Source organism: Petaurus breviceps, unplaced genomic scaffold, assembly GCF_028583685.1.
Source record: "Petaurus breviceps papuanus isolate PSGF00001 unplaced genomic scaffold, PetGlider_PUasm1.0 90881, whole genome shotgun sequence".
Classification (NCBI taxonomy): domain Eukaryota; kingdom Metazoa; phylum Chordata; class Mammalia; order Diprotodontia; family Petauridae; genus Petaurus; species Petaurus breviceps.
In genome coordinates, this window is record NW_027187369.1 from 2157843 (window position 1) to 2174094 (window position 16252).

The following is a 16252-nucleotide window of genomic DNA, read 5'->3' on the forward strand; positions in this document are numbered from 1 at the left end:
TATATCATTCCTACAACCCTACAAAGTAGGTGCTGTTGTTATAGTTGAAGAAACTGAGACACAGAGGTTGTGACTTGCCCAGGGTCACACAACTAGTACATGTCTGAGGCTAGATTTGAACTCAGGTTTTCCTGATTCTAGGCCCAGCACTCATCTCTTACACCACCTTCCTGCCTCTGCATTTAGCTGGATCTCATGAGTACGTGCAATATATGTTTTTTCCAATATTAGCATGCTAATTTAATCATCAGCTTGCTCAAAGGCTGAATATTCCCAAGTGAGAATTGATAAATATTAAAAACACAAATGTAGCGTGTAAGACATCTTCTTGAATAAAAAGTTGAATTTGGCATCATAAATTTTTATTATTTTGCTCCTTAAAATTACCTAAAAAGCAAGTTAGTCTAAATAATAAATGAGAATCTCTTCCCCAGGTTACATAAATGTGTCAATTATTTGAATCTTTTTTTAAAGCAGGCACTTTTGTATATGACTTAGCAGAAAGAATGTCAGTTTTTCATTTTTGAAAGCTGACGTTTCTGTGTAAGTTGTCATTTCATAAGTATGTGTATATGTGTTTTCTCAGGTGACCGTGATAAAGTGACATGCTTTCATTGTGGAGGTGGACTTACTGATTGGAAAGCCAATGAAGACCCTTGGGAGCAACATGCTAAGTGGTATCCAGGGTAAACTGCTTAAATCTTTGTATGGTAACACTTGGAAGGCTTAATCCTTGCCACTTTATTAAATATTCTGGCCATCAAAAAAGGCCTGGATTTCATGTTCGAATGATAAAGATCAGGTCACCTGCTTTATAGGATGTGGTCTGTGCTTATTCAAATGTTCATCCTTTGTATATGACTAGTTAGGCCTCTCCTGTCCAGATGCACAGACTTCTCAGTCTCCAAATTAGCAAATACTCTGGAGCAGACTTTCTTAGAATCTGACGATGCCAGAGTTACCAGAGAGACTGCTCAGAGCCACGCTCACCCCCAGAAGACTTACGATGCCTCGGCAGCCTTTGCCCCTTGAGTGTGGTTTTCAGAAGGAAAACTCTCGTGCAGGTAGAGACACAGAACCAAAAGATGGGGCAGTTAATATGAGAGGCATCTAGAGTCGGGGAATGTGTCAGCAATGCTGTATCCTTTGGCACACGCTGACCCAGAACAACCACAAAACGGAACACTTCAGGAATTCGAGTTTTCCTAATCTGAAACAAAAAGATTTGTTGGTAATGGGTGGGAGTCGTTTTTGCATAGCCAAGTCACAGCCAATTGTCCCCTTGCAGTGAGACATATTGGACTTTTAATGTTATGAAAATAGGATTGGTTAGTAGCTAGAATACATCATGGGTTGTAACATCTACCCTGAAAACAAAGAGGAAAGCTCAATGATTGATTATTAAACACCTTTTATACCATTGTTTTGAGTATTTATAATAAACTACTTGCAAGTTCAGGGTGGCTATTGAGAAGTAAAATTTAACATTAAGAGGAAAGCCTGAAAAACAAAATTACTTTAAAATGTTTAATTGGACAACCTTTTAGATGATTCTGTTAATAGGAAACTCTTTAGAATATACTTCTGTGGTGCTAATTTAATGACATTCTTTCTTGCAAGTGGAATGTTCTAAAGAACATTTATTGCTCTAATGATATATGCTAACATGTATGTTGTAATAAATAGAAGATATTTTTATCATAATGACTAATGGGTCACCAGTGCTTATTTGATTACTTAGTCAAATGTCTAAAAGCAAATTAATGGCATTAGATGGTATAGATTTTCAACTTATTTATAATTTCACAAGTTGTCTATTGGTACTAAAGCTTAACCTTTAATTCTGTAGATGTAAGTATCTTTTAGAAGAGAAGGGCCAGGAATATGTCAACAATATTCATTTAGTGCATCCACTTGACAATTCTGTGGTAAGTCCTGTAAAATGATCTATTTTGTCAAATATTATATGGGGGTCTTACAATTTTTTCTTCCTGTTAAATTCACAATATGGCATTTGAGAGGTGGGGAAGACTTTGAAAAATGTATTTTATTCTCTACCTAAAGCAAATGTGTAAATGTCAGGATAATGTGATTATTATGAGCCAGAATGTAAGCTTAGAGAATTAAAAAATTTGGTTGCTTCCTTCCTGCCAAAATCAAGGGCTTTCCAGAAGTGGCCCATAGCCTTGATTGTGTCATGTACCCCCCTCATAAACTAACAGTAACAAAACTACTAGCTGAATAAGATTTAAATCTATAGCATGAAACTCAGTTCACGGAATGAATGCTGAGTAAAAAAAGTTTTATACATTTGTGGCATATGTAACTTGAAATGATTGCTTCTAACAAAAAGATTCTAACCTGAGTTCATATCTCTATTTAGGGAGAATCTGCCAAAAAGGCTTCATCAGTAACTAAGGAAATTGGTGAGTAACTTCATCAAAATAAAACTGCCCTTAAGTATCTCTACCAGTTCATTATTTGATCCTTTTTTATGGAGAAAATCATATAAATAGCTGCTCTGCTATATTTGTGGGATTAAGAATTGGAGGAAGGGGCAGCCAGGTGGCTCAGCGAGTAAGAGCATTGGCTCCAGTGTTGGGATGACCTGGGGATCAAATCCAGGCTCAGATACTCAGCACCACACCCAGAAATAATAACTGGCCGTGTAACCTTGAGCAAGTTACTTAACCCCGATTGCTTAAAAAAAAAAAAAAGGATTGGAAGAGATTCCCTGAAAGTTTGGCTTGCCAATACTTACAATGCAATGGCTTGCTTTAGGGACCATTTGTAAGACACTTCTTTCCCCTACATCCACCCCCACCATACCCCACATGTGGCGCTCACTTATGGGGGAGGAAAGAAAGTATTCCAGTCACTCTTGTCTCGAGCCATTCAAGCACTTTTCTCTTGGCAAGACTTGAAGTTGTTTATTCTCTTCATGCACCATAGTTATTGGCTTTAACAACTGAGCTCTCCTTTATCTTGTGCTGTCTATGAGTTCATCCCCCCCTTCAGGAGATCTTGACAAGACCAGATCTCCATGGCCACATGCAGAGGCTTTAGCGAGCAGCTGGTAGGGATATTCATCACAGATTGTATATCCGTTATGAATCCAGGCTTTAGAATCTGGGATCAGCAGTAGGGGCATAAAGAGTTTACATTGTCGGGGGGGGGACAAACTGAAGTTGATGGAACTTACCCAGAAAGTATGCAAAGTTTCTCAGCATTTTATTAAGTGCCCACTATGTACCAGAAACAAAAATGCCACAGTACTTGTACTCAAGGTGCTTCTGTGCTCTTGGGGGAAGCATATATGGGGTGTTCCAAAGGTCTTAACACAGTTTTAAGCTATTAAAATTTAAAACTGTGCTAAGACTTTTGAGATTATATAAGTAGATATAAAATATATGCAAAGTACATACCAGGTAATTTCATGGGTGGGGAGTCCCAAGCAACTGGGGGGAAGGGCAGTGGGGTAGGAATCAGAAAAGGCCTTATGTAGAAACTGATTCTTGAGCTTTGAAGGAAGTTAAGGATTTTCATTCTCTCCCTCTTATGCATGCCTACATATCATATTCTCTTTATGCATGCTTTTATTACTTGAACTGGAAAATTGACAAAAGATACTGATTCTATGAGGTTGAAAGGATTCTAGATTTTTATTTATCATCACAATGTCTTTTTGTACATTTGATGGATGCTACGGCCACTTTATTTGATCCTCATAATAGCCCTGTGAAATGGGCAGGCCAGGTTATTAATTTCCTCCTTTTATGGATGAGGAATCGAAGACTCAAAGGTTGTGGTTTGCTCAAAGTAGCTGGTAAAGGCAGATCTAGAACCAGAATCTGGGACTTCTGACTCTCCTGTATCTTTGTTAGCTTTCAGAAAAGTGCCAAGTAGGAAGTTTAATTTAGGATTCAGCTATCTGACAATTCCCATTTCCTGTACTTTCTGTGGCAGCATTTATTTCATATCTTAATTACAAAGGAGAATAGTTTTTATTCATAAATATGGTTGAGAAAGACAAGAGAGCTATTGTGTTGTTACTTAATATAAGAGTTGCAAAAGGCATGGACAGTATGTGGAATGTTATATGAAGCTGATGTGCCAAAAGCACATTACAGTAAAATACTCTATATAATATAGTTTGGCAGCCATGATGAAGTAGAAAAATATATTAACAAATGAGTTTAGGGTTGAACCCTTTAAAATTTTTTTGAGTGTCTAAGGAGCTAACATAAGTACATTAGATGAATTCTTACTGTGTATGAAGTTCCTTCCAATTATACTTGAATGTATTAATAGACATGTCGTAAAAGTAGAAGGACCTTCTAGAGGTCATTTAGTGGAGCCTATATTTTTAAGTCTCTCCAAATGTGTCGAGTCCATGATCTGCCTTGGTAACCATTTCTAATATTTGGTTCACCATACTGGGAACAAAGCATTCCTTGAACTCTTGCTGTAATTTAAGCTCCTTTTGCCATTGTCCTAGCTCTAACACTTGCTAGCATTTAAGGCAAGCCACATAACTTATTTCAGCCTCAATTTCCTCATCCAAAGATGGAAATGTTCACACTTAACAGGCTACATAATGCCAGTACCTTGAATATTTCCACATCCAGGCCTATTTAGCTTTCATTTAATTTTTTTTCTTCCCTTCTAGATTTCAATAAGTTTCTTAAATCTTAAGATCAAAACTTGAGCAATATGAAAAAACTGTCTTACATCCCAGTATCTTAGCTATTTAAGCACTGTACCATTAAATTTGGTTTTAATTTATGGAGATGTTTAAGAAGATTTGGCATAAGCTTTCTCATACATATGTCCTGTACTTCCTGGAAATAGTTTCTTAAATCTTGTTGGCAGGCTGCTTGTGGGTGATTTCAGCTCCAGGGTTGACTGTTAATAGTTTGTGTTTCTTCTTTGGGAAATTGTTTGTTTATATTCTTTGACTGTTTATCTGTTATGGACTAACTGTTTCTTCATATATATTTGTATCAATTCCCTACATATCTTGGAAATTAGACTTTGATCAGAAGCATTTGATCCAAAGGCCTTCCATACCCCACCAACCTCTGTAGCTTTTCTTATTCTAGTTGCCTTGATTTTATGGGTGCAAAAGCTTTTAAGTCTCATATCATCAAAATTATCTTTTTTTTTTGTCTTCTATTCCTTGTTTGGTTAGGAATTCTCCCCCTAAATATAGTTGTGAAGGGTACTTCCTTTGGTTCTCCTTTATTTTTTAAAGTTATCTTTTATATTTAGTTGCTTATCCATTTGGAGCTTACTGTAGAGTATGGTGTAAAATATTAGTCTAAATCTATTTTCTGTTAAACTTTTTTGGTTTACCTCGAAGTTCTTTCCGAAATGGGAAGTCCTTCCCCAAGTTCTTAACTTTTTTTATTTCTTCTACTGCTCCTTTTTAAACCAAATAATTTTCATGATTTCTGCTTTATGGTGTATTTTACAATCTGATAAAACTATAACTTTCTTAGTGAGTTTGAATTATACTTACAATTGTAATGAAATTGACTATGATTATACTGTAGGTTATCATTTGTCACCTCCAATTTTCATTTCAGATGCTTTCTTGTTACAAAATCCTTTGGTACAAGATGCAATCCGAATGGGTTTCAGTTTTCACGAGATTAAGAAAATTATGGGAGAAAAGCTAAAATCGTCTGGAAACAACTATAAATCACTTGAGGTTTTAATAGCAGATCTAGTGAGTGCTCAGAAAGAAAGTACACAAGAAGGAGAATCAAGTCTAGCTTCATCACAGAAAGGTAATAGTCTGCTTTATGATTTAAAAATGAAGTGGGAACTAACATCAGTGCTTGGGACTTATCACCTGTTTGTGAGTTGGGGGGATTTTTTGGTTGTTAACTCAAGTACATCATAGGAAAAGATAAGTATTTTAGCTGAAAATTAGTTTTTGGAGTATCCTTACATGTTTCATGTTCCTTGAAAAAAGCATTTTACTGAAAAATGAACTTCCTATCTATTACTCAGATGTGCCAAATCTGACATATAGGGTGAGCAGGCCTGTAAGGTCAAAATAATTCAAGGGGTAGGAAGAAATTAGGTGATTTAAAGAGATGTACAGGAAGGAAGCTTAGGGGAAAGAAGTAGTGTCTACCTATTTCTTTATATTCCCTGCTCACAGGGTCAAAAGAGATATCTGCTGTCTCCTCTGAAAATTATACAATATGATAATGTAGATACTGAGCTTATGGCATTTGTCAAGATCAGACACAAAGCCAATCAAGAACATGGGTGAGATTCTGCATTGGACCTCTCTCCTTTATTTTATTTTATACTAAATGAAGAAGAGAAATTGATGATAGCTGTCCTGATAGTGCTGCAGTTACTGACTGCCTCTCTGCGCAGGAGCCCTAGGCAAAACTCAGTAGCAAGAATTTTTTTCATTTTGTCAGCCTGTTGCTACTGACAAACAGAAAGGTAGAAAAAGTAGTGGGAGCTTGAAGCTAAAGAACTACAGAAAAATCAGTGCAGCTTACTTACTAATTGTAGCAGTTCAGCTAATGTGTTGGGGCTGCCATCTTTCATCCTGGGTCACCATTTGTTGTTTCCTTCTAGCTGGCTGAGAGTAGCCCCTGGCTAAGCTAGCTAACCAAGGTAGGGACCAGTATAGACTTTCTCTCTGGTTGTCCCACCCTCCTTGATGTATATGCCTCTTTATGTTGCTGGCCATGAGGTAGAGTAGAAGGTGTGCAGATTTTGAGTAGGTTGGACCAGATGATCTCTGGGGTCCCTTCCAGCTCTAGGTCCATGAACCTGAAAGTGCTCTATAAATATGTCAGCTCTTATCATTAAAAAGAAATATAGTGTAGTGGAGAGAGAGCCCGTCTTAAAGTCAGGAAACTTGGGTGCGGCTAGGTGGCATAGTGAGTAGAGCACTTACCCTGAAGTCAGGAGGACCTGAGTTCAAATCCGGCCTCAGACATTTAACACAAAAACTAGCCGTGTGACCTTAGGCAAGTCACTTAACCCCAATTGCCCTCTAAAAAGCAAAAAAAAGTCAGGAAGCTTGGCATTTAGGTCCCACCTCCCACATATCCTCTGTGCCCATGGATAAGTCACTTAAGCTCTTGGTGCCCCTGATAACTCTGTAAGGCTGTAAGTTGTGGATAAGTCATTTCTGAACATCTGTGGAGGGAGCTGATGAAATCACAGTTGAAATACTTCCCCCCACAGCACTCGCCAAAACAAGTTATCAGTTTGGTTGGTCTTCTGATAAATGGTACAAAGTCTATCGCTACATACAGTACTTGGCACTGGGCCTGTACTTACTTAATTTCTCTCAGCATTTATTGTTTTTATTTTGAGTTCCAAATTCTCTCCCTTCCTCCAGCCCCTCCCCCACCCATTGAGAAGGCAAGCAATATGATACCCATTATACATGTGAAGTCATGCAAAACATATTTTCATATTAATCACGTTGCTGAAAAAAAAAGTAAGAAAAAAATCAAGTGAAAAAATATGTTTCAGTCTGAATTCAGATGTACTTGTACTTGGTCCAACCTTTCTACCCTTAGTAGGAACTATGTGAGTTTGCACTTAGCTGGCATAGTTTTGGAGAGCCCAGGGTCATCTTTGTGTCAAGATGAGGCATCAAAGGTTGTATTTGATTGGATAGTTCAATGAGATAATTTTTTTAAAACTCAACTTCTCCCCCTATATCTCTTACTAATCTCCCCTTCTACATGGATGCCTGTTTGTAGAAACAATGAATGACTCCAGCTAATTCCAGGGCTGATCTAGAATAACATCATTGGAATGGTGGTCCAGATCATAAAAGCTTTTCTGGCCTTTTCTTCTCCCTCTTCAGCCTCTGTGCCAGTGACCTTATGATTTGGCACAGAGGACTTAAGGAGAAAACAAAGAAGGAGAAGTGCAGTAGGGAGAGATAGGAAGACATGCCGAAGCAGTGTGGGGACACCATGCAGGAGTACCTGGGACACCAGCCTGGGAGTCAGAAAAGCCTAGGTTTGAATCCCACCCTATGCACTTGTCAGCTGTGATCTTTAGGCAAGTCACTTAACATCTCTGGGCCTCAGTTTCCTTATCTTATTAACTATAAAATGATTTACTGTGTCCCTTTTTGCTAAGAATGCTCATTTTGTATTGATATTTTCCTGGAAAACTTTCCCCACAAGTATTTAATTTCCAGTGGTGTTCTGTATTAACACAAACCAAACTACCCAATTCACAGCAGTAATCATACATAGTTTGTTATCAGAGATTCAAGAAGAGTGCCTATAATATTGATGAATATAGCCTGGGCATTCTTCATTAAAAACTTTTTTGAACTTATTCCAAACAGTGGGAGGGATTTAAGCAATTAATCTGAAGTCTGTTCATTTTGTTCCCACAGAGATTAGTACTGAAGAACAGCTCAGGCGTTTGCAAGAGGAAAAGTTGTGTAAGATCTGCATGGATGAGAATATCGCTGTTGTTTTCATCCCTTGTGGACATCTGGTTACTTGTCAACTGTGTGCTGAAGCGATTGACAAATGTCCGATGTGTTACACTGTCATTACTTTCAAGCAAAAAATTTTTATGTCGTGATTGGAACTCTGTAGTTGGCTTAGTCTAGTCGTCCTATTGACTGGACTATGCAATATGAAGCTGCTTGAGTGGCTTTGGATGATATCTGAAGGAAGAAATCATTCCTGCAATGATAACGTTTCCTAAAAACTGAACAGGTTCATTCCTTAACATGTCTTTGAAGCCTTAGTGTAGTCTCTTTTTACTTTGTTTTTTTTTATTTCACAGTAAGTACTAGAGTAGGAAGCTGTCCCCAAATTGACCGAAGTGTCTGCTTCTAGTTGGGCTACTTCCTATTGGCTTGACTGTGTGATGTGAAGCCACTGGAGTGGCTTTGGGTGATTTCTGAAGGAAGAAATAATGCAGACGATGATAACTTTTCCTAAAAACTGAACAGGTTCATCCCTTGAAATGTCTTTGAAGTCTTAGCATAGCATCTTTCTCATTTGTTTTCTATTTCACAGTAATCAGTAGAGTAGGAAGCTATCCCCAAACTGACCAAAGTGTCTGCTTCGAGGTGTGTCGAATGAGTGTCAATGTAAGGGGCTTAATCAACTGGGGATTATTATCTTAGAATAGACTCGGTAAAGACCTCTGAGTCACTGTAGAGATGGTGATTAACCTGACCAGTCAGACCCTTTCTTTGGTAATAAAAGGAAGGAACTATCCAGGCAGTCATGAAATAAGGTTAATTTATAGATATTTATATAGGTTTTTCTTTCAAGTAATAAGGAGGATTAAAACGAGTACCAAAAACCAAACATATATGAGAATGGTGAAAGAAAAACAATTCCTTTTGCTATTTAAGTAATTATTTATGACTTAAAGGCTTAATTGTGTTCAAACACCTACAAATATTAGTTGTCACTCAGCATTGGTTTTCCTAATTCTCTCAAGAATGGAAAGCTTTTCCTTTTAGATTAGTATTGAAAAGCTTTAAGCATCTTTTAGTACATAGTGGAAAAAAAAAGAAATTCCCCCCAGTCTCTTGTTTCCAAGTCAAATATTTCTAATTTCCCAAAGTTGAGGATGGAAAAGACTCCTCATTCATAAGTAAGACACTGAACACTTTTCTCATTTAAGCCTGCCTAAGTTATTCTCCAGAACTTTCAGAAGATTTTTATTAACCTGGTATAAAACCTGGCAACCAAGGTAAGGAAAAGTAGAATAATGTTTGTTCTCTGATTGCCTGCCAGCCCCAGTGGGAAATGGTCTCTTTCTCTTTTGATCTCCCAAGGCACCTCACTGTAAACTTTCACGCTCTACCCTTGTATTTATATTTATTTGTGAACTTGTCTTAGTTTCCCAGCTGGACTCTGTGTTCCATGAAGGCCAGGAAGACTTTGCATCTTATTCTTTATGTCTCCTACAGAGCATAGCATGGGGCCCTGGGCATACTAAATGCTCAATAAATACTTGTTGTTTGGCAAATATGATTATATTATTGGCTTTTAGTGTAACTGTTTGAATGTCCCCTGCTTCCTCTTTCTTCCTGTTGTGAGCACCCGTTAAGTACAGTTCCAATGGTGTTCAAAACTACCAGTCCCTTGGACCCTGGGGCACGTAATAGTTGGTGGGGAGGGGAGCACTAGTTCTAAAAATCAGAAGTACTGACAAGGACATAACAAAACAAACAGATTTTTATGTATTGGCAAGATTGCATAAAAGCACTCCTGAATTAAGAATACTTAGCTGTAATAATGGAGGTTGCCTAATGCTCTAAGGAGTACCTCAGGGGCTTGCATTAAGAGAACCTCCTGGTGCAGCACTTGACATTGAGGCATTTTACTGCACAGATGAGGTTCAAAATACAACCATTAAAGCTGTTATTCAAAATATATTCTGCAAGGGAAAGATTAGTCATGCCCTCCTCCGAACTTCATCTGATATTGCTTTAAGTTAGCTTTGCACAGTGTTCGGTGAAGTTTTCAAATAAATGGCTTCCTCCTCTGTTATTCTTACTACCTAAATCCTGTCTTCTCTAAGTCTGCATTGTCTTCGATTTAAGCTGAGTTATGTATTTTGTTTACATATTACATATATCTAAGTTTATTAATCCTTTTAAGGAGGAATAAGTGTTAAGGTTCATGTGTTCTTTTGAAATAAAATTTATTTTTTTAAGTGCTGGGGCCTAACACTTAGAGTTGAACTTAGTTATTAGTAAAGGGCTAGATTATTTGAAGGGGGGAGGGAAGGCTTTTCCTCTTCTAAGCTGAGTTAAACTGTGGGTTCTTTAGAAACCTATATGTTTAAAAGAAAGTAGGGGTTGGTTGGTTTTTTTTTTAGAAGCAGGCAAAGACTGTTATCATGAGTGGTGACATTTAAAGTTAGTGTGGTGGCTAATGAGTTCTATTTTAAGAGTTGTTTAGAAAATACTGTTGCTTTGGGTTCTTCAAGTCACTCCAGCTTCCAGTCCTATTATTTTAAGACTTTGGTGTATTTAGCCATTTGTGATAGGGGAGGCAGGGTGGTTTAGAGAAGAGAGTGATGGATTTGGAGCCAAGAGGCCTAGGTTTAAGACCTGCCTCCAATGCTTTGTGCCCCTGGGTTAATCACATCAACTCTCTTCTGTAGAAGCCTAAGGGTCTACAACTGTAAAATGGACATGAAAATATTTTACACTAAATACCTCATAGGGTTGTGGTAGGGAAAGCATTCTGTAAACCATATAGTTCTACAACAAACTCACCGTATTTCAAAGATCTAATTTAATCAGTGACAATACCTTATCTACCAATGCCAGTCATAAGCTCTTCTCTTAGAGCTGCTTGAGCCCAAAAATGAATTCCTCTGTGGCCAGCCTAGTGTTAAGCTGCTCTGAACCTTGCTAGGCTAGTCGTTGGACAATAGACCAAACAGTCCATCGTCAGACCCATCCTTGAAGCTTTCCCAGCTTGATGTAAATAATTGTTAACAGTTGGTTGATAAACCTGTAGTTTATTAGCAGTTCTTCATATTAATGTAGTAATCTTAAAATAGCAATATGTGATTTCAATGCTGTATCTCAGCTTTTGAGAAGTAGTTATTATAATAGGCCAAAGTTAGGTTTAGCATTCATCTGTAGTTTGGATGGTCTTTGTTAGCTTGTTGTTTTCTTTAAAATGCATCTGTTTGTTAGAGAAAAAAAAATGATTTCCTTATTACCCTAGTACTTGAAGAGCACAGTGAGGAATAGCATCCATTATGTAGCATTTCTTTGTCAGCCAGACAATGACCCTCTTGGTCAAACCCACTGAAAGATAACAAGATATTATCAGGCACTCCAGAAGAAGAAGGAGAATGCCATTTTCTTATCCAACTGAGTTTAAGTATTCCCTCAACTTTGAGGCTGTTTCATAGATATGCCTTCCCAGATGTGAAAGTCATAGGATTATAGATTTAGAGAGGGAAGGAACCCTAGCAAGCTATCAAGTCCAACACTGGTACTTCACAGAGGAGATTGAAACAAAAGAGGTCATGTGGCTTGCCCAGGGTCACACTGCTACTAAATGAGAGGCAGGATTTTAAGTAGGGTCTTCCTAAATTCAGCTCCCCAATGCCCCATCCACTACAGCAGTTGTGTCAAAGTCAAAGAGAAACAGGGGCACGTATATAAGGCTCCCAGCAAACCACATATCGACCTAGAAAATCAAATATTAATATTATCTACGATCTATTTTAATTTTTATTTATTTTGTTAATTATTTCTCAGTTATATATTAATTTGGTTCAGGCTGCATTTCCACGTGTTTGACACCTCTCATCGTCCTACATCCTGCCTGTTATTTCTTCCTTTCTTGGGAATGCACTTGAAAGGAAGAGGGGCAGTCATAGCATGGTGAATAGAACTCTGACCTCAGAATCAGTTATCATTTTCAGGTTCTGCACCTGACACTAGCTGTGTGACCCTGGCTGGGCAGGTCACTTTATCTCTCCATGCCCCAGGCTACTCAGAGACTAGAAGTTGTCCACTAAGGGCTAACCTGTGCTGGTGGACAAAGGGCCAATCCCCACCAAAATACCTAGAGCACCTATCCTGTAGGATTGTTGTGCAGTTCAAAATGAGTATCTTAAGTGTTTTTCAAACCTTAAAGTGCTATAGAAATATCAGTTGTTATTAAGGCAGGATCGATCCTTCCACAACACTCATCTTAAAATGTCCCCCTGTAGATTTGTCTGTGTCACTGCTCCAAGCAGGCTTGCTCCTCATTTTTAAGGGCTTTATGAACTAGAAGGGCCTATTCTTCAGAATAGTGCTATTATAATATTCTTACTATCTTCCCGGAAGCGGGATAATAATTTGGTTTTAAAGGGTTATATGTTATATGATAATTAGCATTTAGAACTAGAAGGGACCTTGGATGAGATCTAGTCTAACTCCCTCATTTTACATTTGGGGAAACTGAGGCTCAAATAGGTGAACCAACTTGGCCAAGATCACATAGATGGTAAATAGCAGAGCCAGAATTATACCCCTTGTCCTTTAAATCCAAATCTAATACTCCCCACTATACAAGTCTCTTAGGTTGTTTTTATTCTTTGTGGCTATGACTTTTTGCCTTAGATTTAGACATAAAATATTATAATCAGATTCATTTTCTTTAAATTTCAAACCTTAATTTTTTTTATTCATCTTGGTTTTGAGTTTTCTTGATTGCTATAATTGTCTATTCATCTATCAGCTTTTGTAGCCAATTTCATTTTGACCTCGTATATTGTATACACTTTGCTCTACACCAGTAAGGCTCATGTTTTGAAGTTTTTTTCCGAGTATGTGTAAAATAATGTGCTTTTTAAATGTGCTGCTCCTATTCTCTTTTTGATAAGTATCCTCAAACATGAACATTTCCATATACCCAAGAACAGAAAGAATTGAATATGTCAATGCATCAATAATTAATCAATCAACAAACATTAAGTGCCTACTGTGTGCCAGGCATATAGAGCTACAGATACAATAAGAGGCAAAAGACAATCCCTGCCCTCAGGGAGCTTGTAATGTAATGAGGGAGACAATGTGCAAATAAATATATACAAAACAAGCTATCTACAAGATAAATTAGAAATAATTATAAAGAATATAGTAAGTCAAACACTTTCAAAACTTTCTTTTTGTCTCTTTTGGAACTCCCTTCTGTTCTCTTCTGTGCATTTTTTAAAAATGCTGTTGTTAGTCTTACTCTCCTTACCAAATCCCTCCCAAAATTGGGCCGTGGGGTGAGGAAACTTTCCATTATACCAATAAGAATAGTAAAGCAGAACATCCACACATTGACCATCCCGAAATATATCTTAGTGTATATTTCAGTCTTTTCCCCAAGTCCGCCACCTCTCTGTAAGGCTCTAGAGTAGTAGGGGGTCACTGCATTGATGAGAGTACTTAAGTCTTTCACAGTCGTTTCTCTTTACAATGTTGTAGTTACTGTGTTCGTTGTTCTAGTTCTGCTTACTTTGCATTGGTTCATATGAGTTTTCTCATTTTCTCTGAATCCATAATTTTCATCATTGCTCAAGGCACAAGAATTTATCCTTAAATAAAAAAATAAAATTTAATGCATTCTTATGCATTGGTTACTTTTCTTTATGGTTGTATAAATGTATTTGCTAATTTGGGTTTTCACAAATTTCAAGTTTTGATTTGATATAGCCAAGACTTTTACATAATTTCTCATTTGTTATTAACAGAATGATATTAACCCAATAGATTTTTACTGTCTTATTTTCATTTTGTTTTTTTAAATAATCACATTAAACATCTTAAAATACTATATTGGTGCATATAACTATTTTAAAGTTATTGTAAAACTGTTTTCTATATCGATGGAAAGATTTTACCAATTTGGAAAAGAATTCTTCCTACTGTATAGAAACAACATTTGTAGATCAAGATAATACAATTTATTTTCATGTTTATAAAACATTCAATAATTAAAATATTGTATTCTTTCAAAAAAGGTCTCCTGTGATTTTGTGGGTTTCACTTTGAGGCAAAACCAGATAGCTCATCATACTTTACTGCTTGTATACATGTTTCCTTTTCATCTTCAAAATTCTATAATGAGTCAGGTGCTGACAAATATTGACCGCATTTTACAAATGAGGTCCAGAGAAGTTATGTAATTTCCCTAAGATCATAGAACTATTAAAGTGGCAGAGCTCTTCCCAGGCCTTCTGACTCCCCAAGTACAGTGAATGTTTCTTGTACTATACTGCCTCTCTTTAAAACCTAAATTGTTACCTCCCCTATCATATGCTATATTATATCATTGTGCCACTGCTGTACATGTGAGTTGTCGCTGTTCCTAGATCCAGTGGCCAAAAAAGAAGAAAATGGTCATATTGCCAATCACCCAGTTACCTGCCTTCTAAAGAAATTATGAAGAGCAACCAAAAACACCAGGAGAGATTGCCTTGCTGTGACGGGATAAGTGATTGTTTATGTGTGGTTTTTGAATCCGTTTTTCAGGCTCTATCCACTGCACCACCTACCTTTGTATATCTACTCCCTAGTAGGTAAGTCCTTTGAGGGCAAGTACTACTTTTCCTTGTCTTTGAATACTCCACACCTGGCACAGCAGTTCATAAAAATTTCAGGAATTACATCGACTAGGCTAGGGTATCTGATATTTCATAGTTTAGTATTCCTTGTTTTATGCCTTACCTGAGACTAGTGATCAGAGAATCATAAAACAATATTTCTCTTATTTCTTTTTCAAGGAATCCTGAATGATTTTTATGTATAAATAGGAGATTCCTTGTTGGAAGGGAGCCTTTAAGGCAGCCCTTTGCTTGGCCAAATCAAATGTTTTTTTATAGTCAATAAACAATAAGCGCAGTGGGCTTCTCCACATCAGATGTGTAATGATAAAGATGTAGTCTTCTGTGGAATTACACTTATGAAAGCCTCCCTGTTCCCTACCAATACCCTCATTGAACATGCCCTGGATGGGTGTATGGATCATTCTCATAAAAATTTTAAATAGATGGGAAAGTAGGCATATAAGGTCAGTAGTTGTTAATGTTCTTTTCAGTTGCCTTTTTCAAAATTCTTTTGCATTAGTAAGGTCTGAGATTTTTTCTCCTTTAATATCTTTTAGGTATTTTTTCTGTCATCTCAATGTCCTCATCATTGTCATTGATTGTCACCTCCATCACAGATTTCCTCTATGGCTGAAATTTCCTCTATTTCGCAGAATCTAGCTGCTTTTCTTATCTTGTTCTCTTAGTGCTATTTCTACTTTCTCTATAAACATAAACATATCTCTATAAACATCTGTAGTGTTAGAATTCAAGTGTGAATGAACTGTCCCTGACAGCGAAAAGACTTCCACTTGTCTTCCCTTTGATGTTCTTCCCTGTTCATTCTTAGGTGCCCTTGGAATGATTTTGCTTTGGTTGGGTCTCACCAAGTTTTCTTTAAACTGATTTTGCCTTCCACTGTTTCTCACTTTTATTGAAGTGATACTACTTTATAATCTTCCACCATCTTTCTCCATAAGATTTTACACACAAGTTTATATTATGAATTAGTGTTGCCCTTAGCCAACATCTCTCTCTCTCTCTCTCTCTCTCTCTCTCTCTCTCTCTCTCTCTCTCTCTCTCTCTCTCTCTCTCTCCCCCTCTCCCTCTCCTAGGCAATTAGGACCAGTGTTTGCTGCATAAGGTGCTTTTAAGTTCTTTTGGTCTCTTTGTTATA

General features: G+C 37.3%; 1 protein-coding gene across 4 annotated transcripts in view; it reads left to right on the forward strand.

The window, feature by feature from the left end:
* XIAP (X-linked inhibitor of apoptosis) overlaps positions 1-14510 on the forward strand; it is a 38821-nt gene extending 24311 nt beyond the window's left edge. For all 4 annotated transcript variants that reach the window (XM_069074024.1, XM_069074025.1, XM_069074022.1 and 1 more), the window contains 5 exons: positions 587-686; positions 1850-1928; positions 2384-2426; positions 5589-5792; positions 8405-14510. In XM_069074024.1, coding sequence (XP_068930125.1) covers positions 587-686; positions 1850-1928; positions 2384-2426; positions 5589-5792; positions 8405-8598 — 620 coding nt within the window. In that variant the 3' untranslated portion in view covers positions 8599-14510. The remainder of the gene's footprint in view (positions 1-586; positions 687-1849; positions 1929-2383; positions 2427-5588; positions 5793-8404) is intronic.
* The last annotated feature ends 1742 nt before the right edge of the window (positions 14511-16252 follow it).